Consider the following 17,846-nt stretch of genomic DNA (forward strand, 5'->3'; position numbering starts at 1 on the left):
CGGCCGGGAACAGCGGCGGCGGGGGGGGGGGGGGCTGCCGGGCCGGGGCCGGGCGCACGGCGGGGGGGGGGGGGGCGCTCCGCTGGGATTCGGGGTTTCCTCCGCCTCCTCCTCCTCTTCCTCCTCCTCCTCCTCCGCCGCCGCCGCCGCCGCAGCAGCCCCGGGATTTCTGTGCGGGGGGGACGCGCACAAAGGTGCGGCGCGATGGTGAGTGCGGGGAAAGGGGGGCGGGGGGGGGGCGTCTGGGGTGCGGGGTGGCCCCCAGGGTAGGGCTGGGCTGCGAGGAGGGGGACACCCGGGGCCGGTCCCCGCAGGAAGGGCCTGGGAAGCCGGGGACTTTCCTGGGCCGGCAGCCAGGCGGGGAGCGGCTGCTCGGCCAGCCCCGAGCCGGGGGTGCCTCGCTGCGTGGTGGGGGGGGGGGGGGGATGCGGGGCTGGGTACACCCACACACCCCCCAAACCCTGAGTTAGGGTGGGGGATGCTGAGGGTGCCCCCAGGGGTGGGCCCTGGGTGCTGGTTTGCTCCCTTTTTGCCAGGCTCGGCTGGCGCTGGGGGACCTCCCTGGGGATGGGGAGGGGGGGGGAATGCAGCAGGGTGGGTGGGTGTCCCCCCAGTTGCCCCCAGCCTGGCACTGGTGGCTGTGGGTTTCCCGCTTTGTAGCGGGTACGCTGATCCTGGACTTCACTGGGCTGCTGCCATCAGGCACCCGCTTGGCCCCCCAGCCCTTTGTGCCCAGCGTGGGGGCGGGCACAGGGCTCCCCCCCTGCGAGCAAGAGCATGACCCCACCAGTGACCGGGGGGTGACAAGGGTGGGCACCCATGGGGCACCCGCCCCGCCACCTGCCCCATGCCAGGGCTGGGCGGCTGCGCGGGGGACGCGGCCGATGCTCCTGCTGGGATCTTGTGGGTGCTGGGAGGCAGGGGGTGCCCGCTGCGCCCATCCCTGCCCGCACTCACCTGCTCCCGGGACAGACCCGGCCGGATTCTGATCTGGTTTCTCTTGGTCCCATCCTGGCTCGGTGCCCTGAGACAACAGGGAGTTCCCTGCGCTCCGCACCGAGCTCCGACAGCGGCTCTGCTGCTCCGGCTGGGCTGCCCAGAGGCTTTATTTCCTTGGGAGAAGGTGTAGGGTCTGGTCCCCCCCTCCTCCAGGCCTTGGTATAATAACCGAGGGGGGGGGAATTAAGAAGAATTAAATATTAGCTTCACGGAGCCTCTGGGGACGGCTGTTGCTTAATCACAGCGATTCAGGATTGTGTTGGGACCGAGCGGGCTCGGAGGCAGCCGGAGTCGATGCCATCCCCGGCTGCTCCCCTGTATTTACGCTGTCTTTGTGCTGGGGGGGCTGGAGCTGGGGATGAGACCAGCTGATTTAATTAGCAGCGTCCACTGGAGCGATGGCTCCTTGCCTGGCTGCTGGACCGTGGGGTGGGTGGTTTAGGGTCGCGGGTCACCGGGTCCCATGGGATACCCCCATCCTGGTGGCACGGCCACCCATCCCACTGCTCCTGAGCTGCCTTCAGCCATTGCCATCATTGATGTGGTTTCTTGTTTTCAGCAGCTTGCAGACAATGGGGCCAGAGAAGGCTTGGCGGGCGGGGGGGGGGGGGGAAGGCAGGGACCCCCCCCACCCCTAGCATCAGGCAGGGCTGAAGCAACCCCACGTCTTTGGTCTGACTTAATTTGGGATGTGGGGGGCTGTTGGCTGCGGGCCAGTGCGGCCAGCGGATGCTTTATGGCTTTATTGTCCGGCCGGGATGCTTGCGAGGGGGCCTCGGAGGAAACCACGGGCTTTCGCTGGCTGCCCCCCCGGCGAGGGCCAGCGATGAAGCCGGCGAGTGCTCAGACCCACGGGCATCGTGGCACCGGCACGGCAGGACCAGCCACCAAAGCCAGACCCCACACGAGGGGGGGGTTCCCCTCTCCAAAAGGCGTTTGCCGCCCCGAGCACTGCGGTCGGTGGGTGAATGCGGTCGGTGGGTGAATGCGGTCGGTGGGTGAATGCAGTCGGTGGGTGAATGCGGTCGCCTTCCTCCTTGCCTGGACCCAGATGGATCCCGTCTCTACGCTGTTTTTCCAGGCTCCGGGATGCAGATAACGCTGTCTGCCTGGTGGGATTTAGTAGGGTTAAGGATTAGGCACCCGGAGCGGATGGAGCAGAGCTATAATTGATCTAAAAGCGCAGTTGTTGATGCTGTGGGTGGCCCTTTTGGGCTAGAAGCCGGCCCTTTTGGGCTAGGAACCGGACTTTTTGGGCTAGGAACCGGCCTTTTGGGATGTGGCTGCAGATCCTTGGGGACAGAGCTTCCAGTGATGCTCTGGGAGAACACGCTGACATCCGAGTAACAGCCGTAACCACGAGCATGGACCCCTGCACCTCCTCGGCTCGCCTTGTCCCAGCGCCCTGCGGCACCACTGGGATGCTCGTGACCAGCAGGGAAGCAGCCTGGGACTCCAGCTGTCGCATCCTCCTGTGCCCCAGGGTGACCGTAGGTTTGTGGCGAGGTGCCGGCATCCCAGGTGGAGGTGCCAGCGGCGGGGCGGTGGGAGCAGGAGGGGACAGGGAGAGCTGGCAGGACCTCGCCATGGGGCTGGCGATGTGCTGGGCATCATGATGCCAGAGCCGGCACCAGGAACCGTGAGGTTGAAGCTTGTGCTCGTCTTCCCAGGAAGCCTTGTGTGCTTCTGGCGAGCTGGGGCCAAGGCAGGCGGGAGGTGTCGGGGTTCAGGGGTGGGGGCTGAGCCCCTCTGCCCGGTGCTGAGCCCTGGGAAGGGGGAGATGAGGCAGGTGAGCCAGCCTGGGAGCTTGGCTGGCTGTAGGGCTGCAGTTAGGATCCCTTGGTGCCGGCCAGTTTTGCAATGCAAATACCTTTTCTTTTCATCCAAGCCCCGTTCTCATGCAAATCCCAGCTTTTTTGTACATTTTTTATTTTATTTTTTTTCTCCCTCTGGTTCTAGATCGAGGTGCAGTCGTTTTTTACCTGCGAGGAGGCAGCTAGTGCATCCCTGCCGCTCGATGCGGCTGCGACCTCCATCGCTCCCGGACACGCAGCGGGATTGAAATGCCGGGGGAAAGGCTGGGCTTTGTCCCCTAGTCGCAGTGGGACATCCCCGCTGGAGCAAACTTGGTGGGGACCAAGCGCTGGAGGGACTGGACGTTCCTGTGGATATTGTAACAATCCCAAGTGATCCTAATTAAAGCTGGCAGTTTGGAAGGGATATTAAACCTTCTGCATCCAAGCTGACGCTGAGCAATTTGAGAGCAGAATGAGACCCCATGGGGGAGTTGGATTAAGCCGCTCGGGCTTCCCAAGGGCCTTTCCCGCGTCCCTCTGAAGCGCCTGGTCCTGCCAACGGACCAAAGAGCTGGAAGTTTGTGGATTTCTCCCAGCAACGGCACCTCTGGAGCTGGGGCTGGACCGGCACGGGGGGGGACTCGGCCGTGGAAAAGGTGCGGAGCAGCCTCGGGTGAGGAAGGTGCTGTGAGCTTGCCGAGAAGCCTCAGCTCTGCCAGCCGAGAGGGGATGCGGGCTGGATATGGCCCGGGTTGGATATGGCCCGGAGAGAAAGGAAGGAAAATTGTCTGTGTTTGTGCTTCTGGAGGGGGCGTGCGGACAGGGGGAGGACAGCGATGTGCCTTGGCCGCCTCTCCCCAGCTTCTTGGTCGATGGTGCATGGCTGATGCTTGGGGCTTTAATAGATGTGGCACGAGGGGGGGGGGACACACCTGCTGTGACCCCCCAGCTCCTGCCTGGGGAGCCTGTCTCCCCCACCCCAGCCCGAGCAGGAGCGCCCATGGGGATTTTCCCAGCCATGCGCCCACCTTCTGCTTGTAGCAGGTCACCCGCGGGCACCCCACTCGCTGCAGCCTCCTCCGTCCCCCCAGCGTTTGGTGTGTATGTGATATAGGGCCACTGCTCCGTCCCCCCACCACCACCCCCTGCTCCCTTGGCAGCGTGGGGCTCGGGGGGCTGGTGGCCGGCGGGGGACCGCGGTGGTGGCCGGCCGGGGAAGCCGCCCATTGTGCAGAAGCAGCAAGGCGTGTGTGTGTAGCCAAGCAAGCAAATGTGCCGGGCGCTGGGCTCAGCAGACCCCTGGGCCGGCGCCGGGAGGTGCCTCCCGTTCCCAGGCTGGTTTTGGAGGCGTTCCAGCAGCATCCCCACCTTGGGCATCTTCAGGGGTCCCCGGGCCAACCTCCCCAGTGTCGGAACGGTGAGGGAGGACCACCTAAAAATTAGGGTATGAGGCAGGGCTGAGGCTGGCGTTAGGTTTTTTGCCTGTCTGTAAACAGCTATGGACTCTGGCTTGCGGTGTGCCTCAGTTTCCCCATTTCTGTCATGAGTAGAGCCATGTTTCCAGCCCTCCGGGGTTTATGGGGAGGATGAACAGCGGCAGAGTCATGTGCCGGGAATCCAGGACCCCGGGGTCCTCCTGGCCTGTGACTCAGTTTCCCAGTCACCGTGATGCTTGTCGTGTCTCGCTGGAAAGCGCCTGCCCAGGTGCAGCCGATGTTTACTCCTGCTCCTGCTTGGCCCCGGCGGTGGGAAGCGGGCTATGGCCGGCGTGCGAAGGGCTGTTCCCACCCCTCTCATAACCACAGGGGAGCATCCTGGTTGAACGCTGGTATTTAGCGAGTTGACCCAGGTGCGAGTCACTGAGCTGTGGGCGCTCACCGACCCGCTCCAGCGCGAAGGCGGCCAGATCGGTCCCAACCCTCTTGGCCACGAAAGGAGCTGTTCTGCCACCGGTTTCTTCCTCTGCCCTTTGCTCAAAGCAGGTTTTTTTTCTCCAGCAAACGTTGTGCCCATCCCTTGGTGCCGTGGCAGAGAGCCACGTGGCGTGGATTTGTGCTGCCCGGACCGAGGGGCACGCTGCCTCGGCAGGGACGGGAGGAGAGGATTTCCCTCTTGGGATTTACCCTGGAGCTGTTTGAAATAAGAAAACTTTTTCATCTAGAAATGCTTGGATTTTTTTATTTTTTATTTCAATTTTTTTGAGCATTTGAATGCAAAAGAAAGTTCGTCTTTGAGGTTCACGGACTCCAAGGCAGGAGAGACGGCGGCAGTGGCTTTTCTGACCGCCCCGAAGCTCCAGCCGCACTCTCTCCGCTTTGAACCCTGTGATGTGCTCCAGCATCATCCCAAGAAGCCATCCAGTCTGGACTTGAAGATGTGAAGTGATGGCAAATCCTCTCCTCCCCTGGGGAGTTTGTTCTGATGGTTAATCACCTCGCTATTAAAAATGTGAGTTTTCCTCCTCGTTTGCATGCGTCTGGCTCTCGCTCCCAGCCCTTGGCGGTTGCTCAGCGTCTCCGTGGGCTCTGTAAGACGAAGCTGCTTCTCCTCCTGGAGACAAGGCATCCATTTCCAGCCTCTCCACCTGAGCACCTTGGGCTGCTGAACCGGCTTTCCTCACTCTGCCGGGCAAACCATCAAAACAAAAAATCTCTTTCTTCCCAGCCGGAGCAGCCGGCTTGCTCCGCCGGCACCGGAGCGGCCGTGGGACAGGAGGACAAGGAGCTCCCGGCGCCGGCAATGTGTGGGATGGCTGCTTGATTGACAAATTAACCTTGCAAATCTGCCGGCTTGGGGGTTATTCCCCCCACCAGGCTTTGCTGGGGAGAAAATTTTGGGATGGGCAAGACAGAGGGTCCTCATCGGCCAGAGCTGAGCCCTGGTGTGGGTGCAGAGATCGCCTGTGGTTCATCCATGGATCACGCCGGAGCAAAGCGTCCCGTGCCGCTGCTGTGCCCTGGGAGAGAGCCCCGGAGCCTCTGCCCGTAACCTCTGCCCCGCCACCGGCTCCTGAATGAAGCGCCGGGCTCAGCCCTCTGCAGCCGTTCCGTGGCCCGTTGCTCGCTCCCCGTGGAAATGCGTGTCATCTTCTCCCTCTGAACAGATCGGCGCGTCTTGTTCTCCTTCTGAACAGATCAGCCTTCATCTCTGGCTTTGCTTTTGGGACCTGGATGGCCCTGGGGGTCCCCATGCCCCTGTGGGGACCCGTGACTCAAGGGTAAACCTGAAGCGTGGCTGCTGGCCGCAGGATTGTGGTGGCCAAGGAGCGTTAAATCCACGGGCTGGTGCCTGGAATCGCTGAGATGTGTTGGAAAACCCCGTCTTGACTTTGGCTTTCACCTCTCCGGGAGTGCCTGGCTCTGGCTGGAGCGGTGCTCAGCCCGGCTCTGGACACCTCGGGGAGGGTCGCATCCTGTGGCAGGTGGCCACAGGGTTCCAGGGTACCGTGCAGGGTGCTGGTGTGGCGTGGAGGTGATGCTGGGGCAGGTTTTGGACTGTCATGGTGTCCGTGGGGGTGTCCAGCCCACCCTTGTTTTCCTCCCATCGCTCCTCTCGGGTGCTGGCCAGGGGTCAAGGCCAAGCGAGGAGCTCTCACGGGGTGGGCGCCCCCGAGGGAAGTGGGACAAGGACTTTGGCTGGCGGTGGCCAATGTGACGTGCTGCGGCTCTTCCCCCAAACGTGTGGCTTGGGTGGCTGCCACGGCACACGCGTGGTTCCCGTCCCTGGGGAGGGGGATGCTGCAATGCATCCGCGTGCGGCCGGGATGCCTGGCTCCTGATTCCCTTCTCTCTTGCTCCCCCCAGCTCGACCGCGGACCCCCGGCACGGCCGCCCGTCCCGTGAGCGGCCCCCCCATGCGCAGCCCCCCTCCGGCGCCCGCCAGCTGGATGCGGTCCCCAGCGGAGGCTCAGGATGCCCCAAGTGCCTCGGTGACCACCGGGACGGGGAACAGCACCCGCCTGCAGCCGCCTCGCCCCGACCTCGCCGGTGAGTCCCCCAGCTCCGTCCCCTGCCCCAGTAGCAACCTCCTAATGGTGTTCGTGGACCAGACTGGGGACAAGGCTGTCCTCGGCCCCCTGCGCATTGTTCCCAGCAGAAACCCGATCCCTGCCTGCAAACAAAGCCCAGAACAGGGGGCTGCAGGAGGTTGGGGGGGGGCACAGGGGGGTCCTTTCTCTCCCGGCCCCTTCCCCCATCGCTCGCTGGGGATGCCGGGACAAGCTCCTGGCCCTGTTGCCATCTCCTAGACAACCAGCAGGAGGGAGGGGGGCTGTTGTTTCCATAGTGATAAATGTGTGAGCATCCAGCATCTGGGACAAAAGATCCCCCCCCCCCTTTCCTTTTTGCCTCCTCGACCCCCATCTCCCCCTCCCTGAGGCCTTGGAAAAGAGGCCAAAAGACATTTGGGTTTTATTTGGTCGAAATGGCATTTCCCTGGTAACCCGGCGCAGGCCTACCCCCAAACACAGCCGGCGCGGCCCCCCCGGCGTGTGCTGCTGGCTGGGAAGGGGGTTCGGGGCTCCTGGGGTGGCCCAGTGCCCACAGCCCCCCAGCACCCTTAGGGTGAATGCAGGAGGACCCCCCAACAGCATCCAGCATCCCCCCGCACAAGCCAGGCAGCGCGATGTCCCCAGCGCTTCCCATCTGTATCGGGGTCTCCCCCTTGGTGGGCTCACAGACAAGCCCCCCCTGCGCCCACCACGGGGCTGTGAGCAGCTGGGGGGTCCCCCAAGCCAGTGGGGTGACCCCAGGAGGCCACCGGCACAGAGCCTGGCCCTGCCCGCATCCCCTGAGCCTTTGCCCGGCCGGGACCCCAGCGGGGTGTGATTTTCCCACCCCAGCAGAGTTCCCCCACCATCGGTGGGCGTAGATGGGTCCCGTGTGTGTATATATTTGTATTTTATATTTTTACAGCAGATGGCTGTAATGGGCGTTTGGGGCTGGCCGGTAACGACGTGGCAGCCGTGAGTCAGCGCAGGGTGTTGGTATCTCCTCCGAGCCAGCCTTGCCATGCTGGACCAGTCCCCAGATGCTGGTGGTGGCCACTGGTCCCATCCCCGGAGCCGCCGCGCTCCGGGAGCTCCTGCCTTCCCCTGGCTCCCCCCGGCTCAGGCTGGCGCGGCAAGGGGGGCTGGAGCCGGGGCAAAGCGATGCTCCTGAGGATCCTGGATCCTGAGGATCCTGAGATCCTGGCTCCGTGCTGGGAAACGTGTTCGGGCAGAGCCTCGTGCTGCAAGATGGGCCTGAAATGTTGCCTGTGCCCAATTATTCATTCCTTTATTATTTTTATTTTTTTTTTGGCCCCCACCCTAGGCTCTCTTTTGGCAGTTAAAAACCGGTGATATTAATTAAAGTGTAAGTCACCCAAACCAGAAGCTAATCACACAGTATCGTTAAGGAGGCAGGTGGCCGTCCCAGACCCAGCTGGGACACGGGATAAAATAGAAAACACCCCAAAATGACCCAGATTCCCTGTTGAAGCCCCGTCCCTGTTTGCCACTGTGGTGGTGCGGGGATGTGGTGGGTGGTGGGCAAGGGGATGCTCATCGGTGGCCAGGACCCCGGGGGCATTGCCAGGATGTGGCCGCTGACCCTTCCGTTCGCCTCCGCAGGCGGGCGAGCCCTTTTCTCCTGAGACGAGCCCGACCAGGTGATCAAAATAGAGTCCCTCAAGGTGACGGTTGACTTCTTGAAGGTGCCCCTGGGCCTGAAGAAGCCCCCTCTGAAGGAGGCCCTGGCCGCTGTCCCGGGGCCGGGGAGACCCAAGCCCCTCGGCGTGGAGCGGCACAAGCCCCGGCGCCCCGACACCATGGACAATGAGTCGCAATACTCGGGATATTCCTACAAGTCCGGGCACTCCCGCAGCTCCCGCAAGCACAGGTGAGGAGTCAGGGTGTGCCCTGGGGGTCCCCTAGCTACAATGGGTGCCCCCTCCCCGGTGCACCCACGCTGCACCCTTCTTTTGCCTTCCAGGGACCGGCGGGACCGGCATCGCTCGAAAAGCCGGGACGGGAGCCGTGGGGACAAGTCGGTGACCATCCAAGCACCGGGCGAGCCCCTGTTGGACAATGAATCGACGCGGGGGGACGAGAGGGTGAGTTGGGCAGGGGGAGAAGGGAAGCTGGCACCGCTGCTCCGCCACGGGGATGCTGCCGAGGGTGGGAGGGCTCCCGGCATTCCTGGTGCTCCCCGGCGGAGCGGTTGAGCCGGTTGGGTTGGCCCTGGGCTGGGGAACGGGTCCAGCCCCGGCGGGGAGGGTGGGTGGGCAGGCGGCGCGGGTGCAAATGAAAGGGGACAGGCTGTGGCGGCGCCCCGGGGAAGCAGCCTGGGGATCCACTCCCTGGGGATCCACTCCCAAGGGATTAGCTTCAGCTCCTCACTCAGTGCCTGCAGGATCACACCAGCGACGAGGTTGGCGCCCAGGAGGCTCCCGTGCCGCATCCCTCCACCGGCTGCCCCAGCCCGGGGGTCCCATGGGGGTCCCTGGGTGTGAGCCAGTGGGTGTAGCACTGCTGTGACCCCCACGCTGGGTGCCAGCACCCCTCCGGCCGCCGCAGAGCCCAGTCCCTGGCTTTAATCATCTCCCAGCCACCTACACAGGCGGCTCCAGCTCTTTTCATCTTCCCCCACCAAGGAGTCGGCGCCGGCAGGGGCCAGTGTTTGCGGTGGCCAGGATGCCGGTGGCTGAGCTTGCCCAGTCCGGCGGTGGCCGGAGCAAGCGGATGGCAGCGTGGATTTTCCTGGAGACAGGCTGGGATGTGGACTGGTCCTCCTGGACCCTCCCCCACATCCCTCTCCCCCACATCCCTCTCCCCCGCATCCCACCCACCCCACCCCGCATCCCTCTCCCCCGCATCCCTCTCCCCCGCATCCCTCTCCCCCGCATCCCACCCACCCACCCCCGCATCCTACCCACCCCCCCCCGCATCCTACCCCTCCGCAAAGCCCCAGGCTGTGGCTCTAGTTTGCTATTTGGAATGAAATCACCGGCTTTCCTGTGGAAGCTCAGGGGAAAAAAATAGGATCCGATAAATCCCTAAGTTTCAGGGATGCCGAAGTGCTGTAAAATGTGAAAGTCTGAGAGTGTGCGGGGCAACATCTTCTCCGCCCACTGAAACGCCACGTTTTAACTGGGAGGGAATCAAATGGGGTTGTTTCTGCACCCCTCTGGCTGGGGAAGGGGGGGTTGGACCCTGCGGGAGACTCGTCCGGCGCTCTGAGCTGCTGGATCGCCGGTGATTTGATCCTGCCCGGCACGGGGCTGAGGGAGGCAGCACCCGCCCGGCGGCACCAAGGGTGTGTTGGGACGGCAGCCGGGCATGTTCCTTCTGGCCCCACTGATGAGGGGGTTTGCCTGGAAGCAGGATGCTTCCCACTTCCAAAGCTGCTCGCACCGGTGCTGGAGAGGTGGAGCGTGGCACAGAGCTGCTGACGGGGGTTTCCTAGAGGGTCCTGGCCAAATCGCTGCGTCCCCCCCCAACCCTGGGTTGAGGTTTCCACCGTCTAAATGGGGGTGATGGCACCAGGCAGCACGCCAGGCTTTGAGGTTTGGTGGATGGGAGGCAGTGGAGTGGGGATGGGGGTGGTCCAGCGTAGCCAACAGCCCCCCCGGGTGCTGGGGGACCTGTGTAACCCTCTCCCATCTGCCCTCCCCAGGATGACAACTGGGGTGAGACCACCACGGTGGTGACGGGGACGTCAGAGCACAGCATCTCGCACGATGACATCACCCGCATCACCAAGGACATGGAGGACAGCGCCCACCTGGACTGCTCCCGGCACCTGGGCGTCTCGCTGGCCGGGGCGCTGGCGCTGCTTGCCTTCCTCACCCCCCTCGCCTTCATGCTCCTGCCCCAGCTGCTGTGGCGGGAGGAGCTGGAGCCCTGCGGGACACCCTGCGAGGGGCTCTTCATCTCCGTGGCCTTCAAACTCCTCATCCTCCTGCTGGGCAGCTGGGCTCTCTTCTTCCGTCGCCCCAAAGCCTTCTTCCCTCGCGTTTTCGTCTTCCGAGCGTTGCTCATGGTGCTCGTCTTCCTCCTCGTCGTCTCCTACTGGCTTTTCTATGGCGTGCGCATCCTGGACTCGCGGGACCGCAACTACCAGGGGGTGGTGCAGTACGCCGTCTCGCTGGTGGACGCGCTGCTCTTCGTGCACTACCTGGCCGTGGTGCTGCTGGAGCTGCGCCAGCTCCAGCCCCAGTTCACCCTCAAAGCCGTCCGCTCCGCCGACGGCGCCAGCCGCTTCTACAACGTCGGCCACCTCAGGTAGGGGCTGCTGGGGGGGTGTTCCCGCGTTTCGTGGCGTCACTGGGTGTCAGGGCATTCCCGTGATGCGCGTTGATGCACACACGTGTGTGCTCGCGCATTCCTGCGCAGCGGGGGGGGCGGTGATGTGTGCGCGTTCATGTGTGCGCATTGATGTGCCTGCGTGTGTGCCCACGCGTCACTGCATGTCCACGTGTGGTGGTGCGTGTGCGTTGGTGCGCAGCCGCACGTGGGCACGTGCACACCTGTAGCCGCGAGCGGTTGTGCCCATGCCGCCACCCACCGTGGCACCAGCCGGCCCGGAGGAGCTGCGTGTCCTGCGGCAGGTGCAGCCCCGCTCCCGCTGGCACACGCTGTCCATCCCTCCCTCCTCATCCTGCCCCGGCCATGCGCGCCCCCCACCCTCGGCATGGTGCTAACCGGCTCTCTGTGCCCCCCCTCCCCGTGCCCGGCTGTGTCTCCCTGCAGCATCCAGCGAGCAGCCGTGTGGATCCTGGAGAATTATTACCACGATTTCCCGGTCTACAACCCTGCCCTCCTCAACCTGCCAAAATCCGTCCTGTCCAAGAAAATGTCCGGGTTTAAAGTCTATTCCCTCGGCGAGGGTGAGCTCCCCTTCCCCTGGCTTCTCCTCTCGTTCTCTCTCCTCCTTCCCTTCCCCATCCTTGTGGTTTTCCTCTCCGGAGGCTCCTCTTCGCTCTGGAGAGCCCAGAGCAGGATCGCCGCAGCCTGGCTGTGGGGCAGGAGAACATCAGGCACCCCCCAGCCCCCCCCCCCCGCCCCCCCTCTCACCTCACCCTTTTCCCTGCAGAAAACACAACGAACAACTCCACGGGCCAGTCGCGGGCCGTCATCGCAGCGGCCGCCCGGAGGCGCGACAACAGCCACAACGAGTATTACTACGAGGAGGCAGAGCACGAGCGCAGGGTGCGGAAACGCCGCGCCAGGTACGGGGCCGGCAGTGGGATTTGCTGGGTGCCCCACAGGGTACCCATCCCAGCACCCCCCCACCCTGAGGACCTGGGCTGTGCTGGCAGGAGGGATGGGGGCGCTGCTGGGGTCACCTGCAGCCCCCACCCCCCCCCTAAGATGAGGTGTCCCCGCTCTTGGGGTAGCGCAGCCCAAGCCTGGCTGTTGCGTGGCACAGATCTGCCCCCAAAATTGTTTTGGGGGGGAGGGTGGGCTCCTGGCAGCCGTAGGTAGAGCAGGGGGCGAGTGGCTCCCCCCAACCCCAGGGGGTCTCGTGCCCGTGGCTGGGCTGTGCCCCGCTGCGGCCACATCCCTGGCTTTCCTCCCGACAGGCTGGTGGTGGCGGTGGAAGAAGCCTTCACCCACATCAAGCGGCTGCAGGAGGAGGACCAGAAGAACCCGCGGGAGATCATGGACCCGCGGGAGGCGGCTCAGGCCATCTTCGCCTCCATGGCCCGGGCCATGCAGAAGTACCTGCGCACCACCAAGCAGCAGCCCTACCACACCATGGAGAGCATCCTGCAGCACCTCGAGTTCTGCATCACCCACGACATGACGCCCAAGGTGCACGGAGGGCACGGCGAGGCGGGATGGATCCGTGGGTTTGCCCAAGGGCTTGGTCTAGAGGTTCTTGGGTGTTTTTTTTTCTTTATTCCCCACCATGTGAGAGTGTCCCCCCCTCCCCGGGGAGGGTAAGGGGTTGGGGGACACAGTGAGAAAAGCGGGTGTAACCCGCAATGCACAGCGATGGGAACCAGCCGCGTGGGGACGTCTTTCCTGCAGGACCTGCTGAGCAGCTTGAAGCTGCAAAAAAATAAAAATAGAAATCAGCTGAGCTGTAGGAAGGTGACGTCCCCGTGTCCTTTCCTTCCTCCAAGGCGTTCCTTGAGCGGTACCTGACGGCCGGGCCCACCATCCAGTACCACAAGGACCGCTGGCTGGCCAAGCAGTGGACGCTGGTCAGCGAGGAGCCGGTGACGAACGGCCTGAAAGATGGGGTGGTCTTCGTGCTGAAGCGCCAGGACTTCAGCCTCGTGGTGAGCACCAAGAAGATCCCCTTCTTCAAGCTCTCGGAGGAGTTCGTGGACCCCAAGTCGCACAAGTTCGTCATGAGGCTGCAGTCGGAGACCTCCGTGTGAGCTGAAGACGGATGGAGAGGGGTCGGGGGGGGGGAGGACCCTCTCCGCACCCCTCCGTCTCATCCTCCCCGTCTCTCCCGGGGCTTAGGGAGGCCATGGCTGGAGGGAAAGGACTGCGGCAGGCGCACGCCCAGCTCCATCGCCTACCTGTGATCACTCGCCCTCTGCCTCGGCTTGGTCCCCGTTGGGGTGGGCTGAGCCCTTTCCTCCTCCTCCTCCTCCTCCTCCTTCTCCTCCTCCTCCTTCTCCTCCTCCTCCCTGAAACCCAGGTCCTTGTAGCATCCCCCCCGGCGGAGGACAGCGGCACGGCCAGGAAGGAGACGGCGTTTCGGTGCCATAACCCAAGGGCTAACTCTTCCGTGTTCCTCACCAGCGTCTTCAAGCACCATCAGGTCCCAAGGACCTTCTGCGCTTGCCCGTTTTTTACCTGGCAACTGTCCTGGCTCTGGCCTTAAACCACTGCCCGGCGTCTGGGGCTGGTTTTTAATCCTAGAGATGTTTTTGGGGAGTATTTTCCAAACACCTCCGCAATCCGTGGCTGCTATGAAAACCTCCCCCTGCATCTAAGACACCAGAGCGGCGATGCTCCTGGCTGTAGGAACGTCCTCCTCGCCTCTCTGCTGATGGTTTCCACGCTCAACTCTTAACAAAAGCAAGTGAAAATCCAGTTTTTAAGAGAAGCAGAAGTTGTTTGGTGTTTTTGAAGTGGTTTCCCTGCTCCCAAGGTGTCCCAGCAGCATCTCCATGGGGTTTCCCCATGCTGGTTGGAGCTGTGGCTGTGGGTCGCAGGCAGAGCACCTTCAAACGGCTCTCGGGGTCCAATCTTGGGGTGGGATGAATGAAACGAGGGGTTCCTGGCGAGGGTGGTGAGGGCTGGTGGCTCAATGAGGTCCTTAGTTAACGTCCCACGGTGATGGGTGGCCCGTGGTGGTCCCACGAGCAGGGGGCTGGCCAGCCGGCAGGGATGCAAAAGCTTTTGCCTTCCCTTGGTTTTGTTAAGGTCACAAATACCTCATGGATTTATTTTAAATTTTTGTGGGTTTTTTTGATGTTTTTTTTCCCTCCAGATCCCATCGTCCGGCCATACTGTGCCAGGTCGGGGGTCTCGGGGTGGTGGGGGGGGGGGTGTCCCGGGGGTGTTGTGGCTGGGCGGGGGGGGGGGGGGGGAGGTTAGGGCACGGGAGCTGCCAAATTTCATCCCAGGGAGCCGTGCGGTTGGTTTGATATTGGTTTATTTTGTCCTAAGCACTAAAAGGGGGGGAGTTGGGGGCAGAGGAGGGGGCAGGGGGCTACCGATGCCCCTCGGGCCATGGCACGCTGGCCACATGTGCCACCCTAGAGGAGCTGGGGGCTTCCCCAGTAAGTACCAGTAGCAAAATTGAGATGCTGGAGGGGTCCTGCAGGGTCCGTCCCCATTGAGCACCGTGCTGCTCGGGGCTGGCTTTCCCCATTTCCAGGAAATTTCCATTTATCGGGAGTTTCTGACCCTCCCTGCCGCCCCCTGCATCTTCCAGCCTGATGAGGCCGAAGCAGCCAGGTTCCACCCCCCCGGTCCCCCCCCGCTCCATCAGTGCAGCTGCCGCTGGGAGCCCATTTTGGGGTGTTTTACTGCAAAAAAAAAGACTTCAGTGAGCATGAGCGGATGGGTCAGCCGGAGAGGGGGGATTTTCCACTTGGATTTTAAGAAGAATAAACCATTTTTCATTCATTTTTGGGTTGGTTTTTTGGTTGGTTGTTTTTTTTGTTGGTTTTTTTTTTTTTTCCCACAGAGCCGAGACCTTGTGCATGCGTGTAGAAAATTGTAAAATGTAAAATTGTTTTTTAATATATAAAAAGCTTGTTTTTACAGTTTGCAGTGGATCGAAGCATTACGGCAGTGGTAGGAAGTTTCGTTGGTTGGTTGTTTTTTGGTTTTTGTTTTTGGTTTTTTTTTTCATAGAGGAACTAAAACTGTACAAATTTTTTTATATATAAAATAAACCCATTTTGACTTTTTTCTTTTTCTTTTTTCCCTTTTGTCTTCCTGCACCTGATACTTTGGGGTGAGGCAACAGGTTTAGGTCTCAGCTCTGGTCCTGCCTGTACCCTGGGCAGCTCAGGGGAGATGCTGCACTGGCAGGATGCGGCCTCAAGAGAGCACTTGGACAGAAACTCATCCTGCCCTCGGAGGATGCTCAGTGTAGGACAAGGGCTTGGGGGTGGTGGGGGCCATGGGTTTAAGGTCTGTGGGGCCAAGGGTTTGGGGTCTGAGGGGTCAAGGAGTTTGGGATTATGGGGCCAAGGGTTTGGAGTCTATGAGGACAAGGGGCTTGGAGGCTATGGGATGAAGGGTTTGGGGGGTGTCAAGGATTTAGGGGTTGTGGGGACCAAGGATTTGGGGGTTGAGGGGGCAAAAGTTTGGGGAGTCAAGGATTTGGGGGTTGTGGGGACCAAGGATTTGGGGGTTGTGGGCACCAAGGATTTAAGGTCTGAGGAGGCAAAGGTTTGGGGGGGGGTGTCAAGGATTTGGAGGTTGTGGAGACCAAGAATTTGAGGTTTGAGGGGGCAAAGGTTTGGGGTTTAGGGGTCCAAGGGGTTGGGGTTTGAGGGGTTAAAGAGTTGGGGTCTGGAGGGCCAAAGATTCGGGGTCTTTGGGACAAAGGGCTTGGAGGCTCTGGGGTGAAGGGTTTGAGGTTTGAGGGGTCAAGGATTTGGGGTTTGAAGGGGCAAAGGTTTGAGGTTTAGAGGGCCAAGGAGTTTGGGTTTGGGGGGTCCAACGGTTTGGGGTCTGAGGGGCCAAGTAGTTGGGGTCTGTGAGGTGTGGGGGCTTGTGGGGGCCAAGGCTTTGGGCTTTCTGGGACAAATGACTTGGAGTCTAATGGGGCCAAAAGCTGGTGTTCTGTGGGGGACCAAGGGTTGGGGTTCATGGGGCCAAGGGGATGGAACCCGTGGGGGCCAAGGGTTCGGGGGACCATGGGTTGGGGGGTTATGGGGCCAAGGGGTTGGAGGACCAAGGGTTGGGAGTTTATGGGACCAAGGGGTTGGAACTGATGGGGGCCAAGGGTTCAGGTGACCAAGGGGTTGGGGTGTTTGGGGCCAAGAGGTTGGGTTTTTGGGGCCAAGGATTGGGAGTTTATGGGGCCAAGGTGATGGAACCCATGGGGGCCAAAGGTTTGGGGGACCACGGGTTTGGGGGGACCACAGGTTTGGGGTTTAAGGGTCCATGGGGTTGGGGTTTATGGGGCCAAGGGGTTGGGGGACCAAGAGTTTGGGGGTTTTGGGGCCAAGGGGTTGGGGTCTGTAGGGCCAAGGGGTTGGGGGACCAAGGGGGTGGGGTTTATGGGGCCAAGGGGTTGGGATGAGCAGAGGGCAGCAGGGGCTGCTGCTCTGCCTCCCCTCAGTGCAGACTGGAGAGATGCCCAGACCTTGCCGGTGGGGGGACGAGTCCCAACCGCTTTGCTGGGGGAGCGGGTCCCCCCCCCCCAACCCCGCTCAGCTCCCCGGGGTGTTGCAGAGCCTCCACCTGCCCCGGGGCTGCTGCCTGCGGTCGCCTCACTGTGACAATCAAAGCAGCGGATGTGCCGGCACCTGCGTGTCCCCCCCAGCACCCACCTGCACCCCACAGCCAGCCCAGAGCCCCCACCCCAGAGCCTGCTCCCCCCAGCCACCAAAACAACGGCAACGGTTAGTCACTGGGAACCCGCATCAGCGTTTCCTTTGGTTTTTGCACCTTTTCTGCCCCCATCTCAGCTTTGCCCCCCGCCCCCCGGCTGCGCCCCGCTCCGTGCACCTTGCAGGCGGGTGTTTGCCGGGGGGGCGAGGAGCAGAGCAAGGGGAAACTGAGGCAGGTCACTGCAACCACCGCTGTTCCCAGGAGCTGGATCCCTGTAGTGCATGCGTGGAGGGAGTGGGAGGGGGGGTTGCTAGCTCCCCTGCCAAGCCATGCTGGGAGTCAGACCCACCCCCCACCCCCCCCCAGGCTCCTCGTTTCCCTGAGGACATTCCCGCAGAGGCACTGGGGCTCCTGCTTCCAGCCCTCACCCCATCTTTGACCTGTGATGAGTTCTCACAGTCATCTGACAAGCTGCTGGCCCCGGGGGCGGGGGGTGGAGGGGGGTGCGGGGGTTATTTCAATCCTGTGTGGGTGTTTGGTGGTTTTATTTTTCCCCTTCCATGAATAAGCAAGCAACAGCATAACTCCTTCTCCGCGTGGGCTGGCCGCCAGCCGCCTCCACTCCCTTCCAAGAGATGGGGGAAAAAGTGATGGGTGTGCTGGGCATGGGGCCTGGCACAGAAAGCCCAGGAGTTTTGGGGTGAAATCCTGCTTTATTGGCTTGGCCATGCCCAGCCCATGCACCCCAAGCCCCTATCCTTGCATGTGGGGCATGGCAGTAGCAGCACACACGCCGCCACATCCCACGCGGGTCCCTGTTCCATGTCGGTCCCCATTCCCACCGGGATTTGGGCACATGCTCGAGCATCCGTAGGAAGGGCTGAGGCGGCACGTGATGTTCATGCCCCCCCCCAGCTGCCACGTGGTCCCTGGTCATCATCCTGGCTTGGTCCCCACGCTGCCCATCAGGGGTGGCCTCGTGCTCCCTGGGGGTGTCTGGAAGCCGCTGGGGTCCCCCAGGAGCCCTCAGTCGGCACCAGGCTCCTCAGAGCAGCAGGGACCACTGGCAGCTGTGGGGGTATCGGGCT

General features: G+C 62.4%; 2 protein-coding genes and 1 long non-coding RNA gene across 6 annotated transcripts in view; 2 read left to right on the top strand and 1 right to left on the bottom strand.

The window, feature by feature from the left end:
• Window positions 1-17,846, bottom strand: part of LOC308054934 (uncharacterized protein) — a 155,738-nt gene that overhangs the window by 135,102 nt on the left and 2,790 nt on the right. Inside the window, exons 7-8 of one of the 4 annotated variants that reach the window (XR_013924310.1) lie at window positions 13,314-13,808; window positions 13,033-13,167 (exon numbers count right to left, since the gene is read on the bottom strand). The exons of 1 other annotated variant lie outside the window; for it this stretch is intronic. Coding sequence is in view for 2 of the 3 variants with exons in the window: in XM_080368404.1 (XP_080224530.1) it covers window positions 17,785-17,844 (60 nt within the window). In the remaining variant the exon portion in view is untranslated. Of the gene's footprint in view, window positions 1-13,032; window positions 13,168-13,313; window positions 13,809-15,706; window positions 17,845-17,846 lie in introns of those variants that run through there. 2 more of the 4 variants (XM_080368405.1, XM_080368404.1) reach the window with 2 other exon arrangements.
• VANGL2 (VANGL planar cell polarity protein 2) lies at window positions 83-13,166 on the top strand (the record flags this gene model as incomplete). Its single annotated transcript, XM_080368390.1, has 9 exons — window positions 83-207; window positions 6,599-6,781; window positions 8,407-8,674; window positions 8,768-8,888; window positions 10,451-11,058; window positions 11,527-11,663; window positions 11,870-12,005; window positions 12,360-12,591; window positions 12,906-13,166. Exons 3-9 carry the CDS (start codon window positions 8,604-8,606, stop codon window positions 13,164-13,166), a joined length of 1,566 nt encoding a protein of 521 aa, XP_080224516.1. The 5' UTR covers window positions 83-207; window positions 6,599-6,781; window positions 8,407-8,603.
• LOC308054937 lies at window positions 13,806-15,893 on the top strand. Its single transcript, XR_013924311.1, has 2 exons — window positions 13,806-15,561; window positions 15,601-15,893. It is a non-coding gene; the product is annotated as an uncharacterized lncRNA (long non-coding RNA).

The sequence above is a fragment of the Falco punctatus genome (assembly GCF_963210335.1).
Source record: "Falco punctatus genome assembly, chromosome: 18".
NCBI classification, from domain to species: Eukaryota; Metazoa; Chordata; class Aves; order Falconiformes; family Falconidae; genus Falco; species Falco punctatus.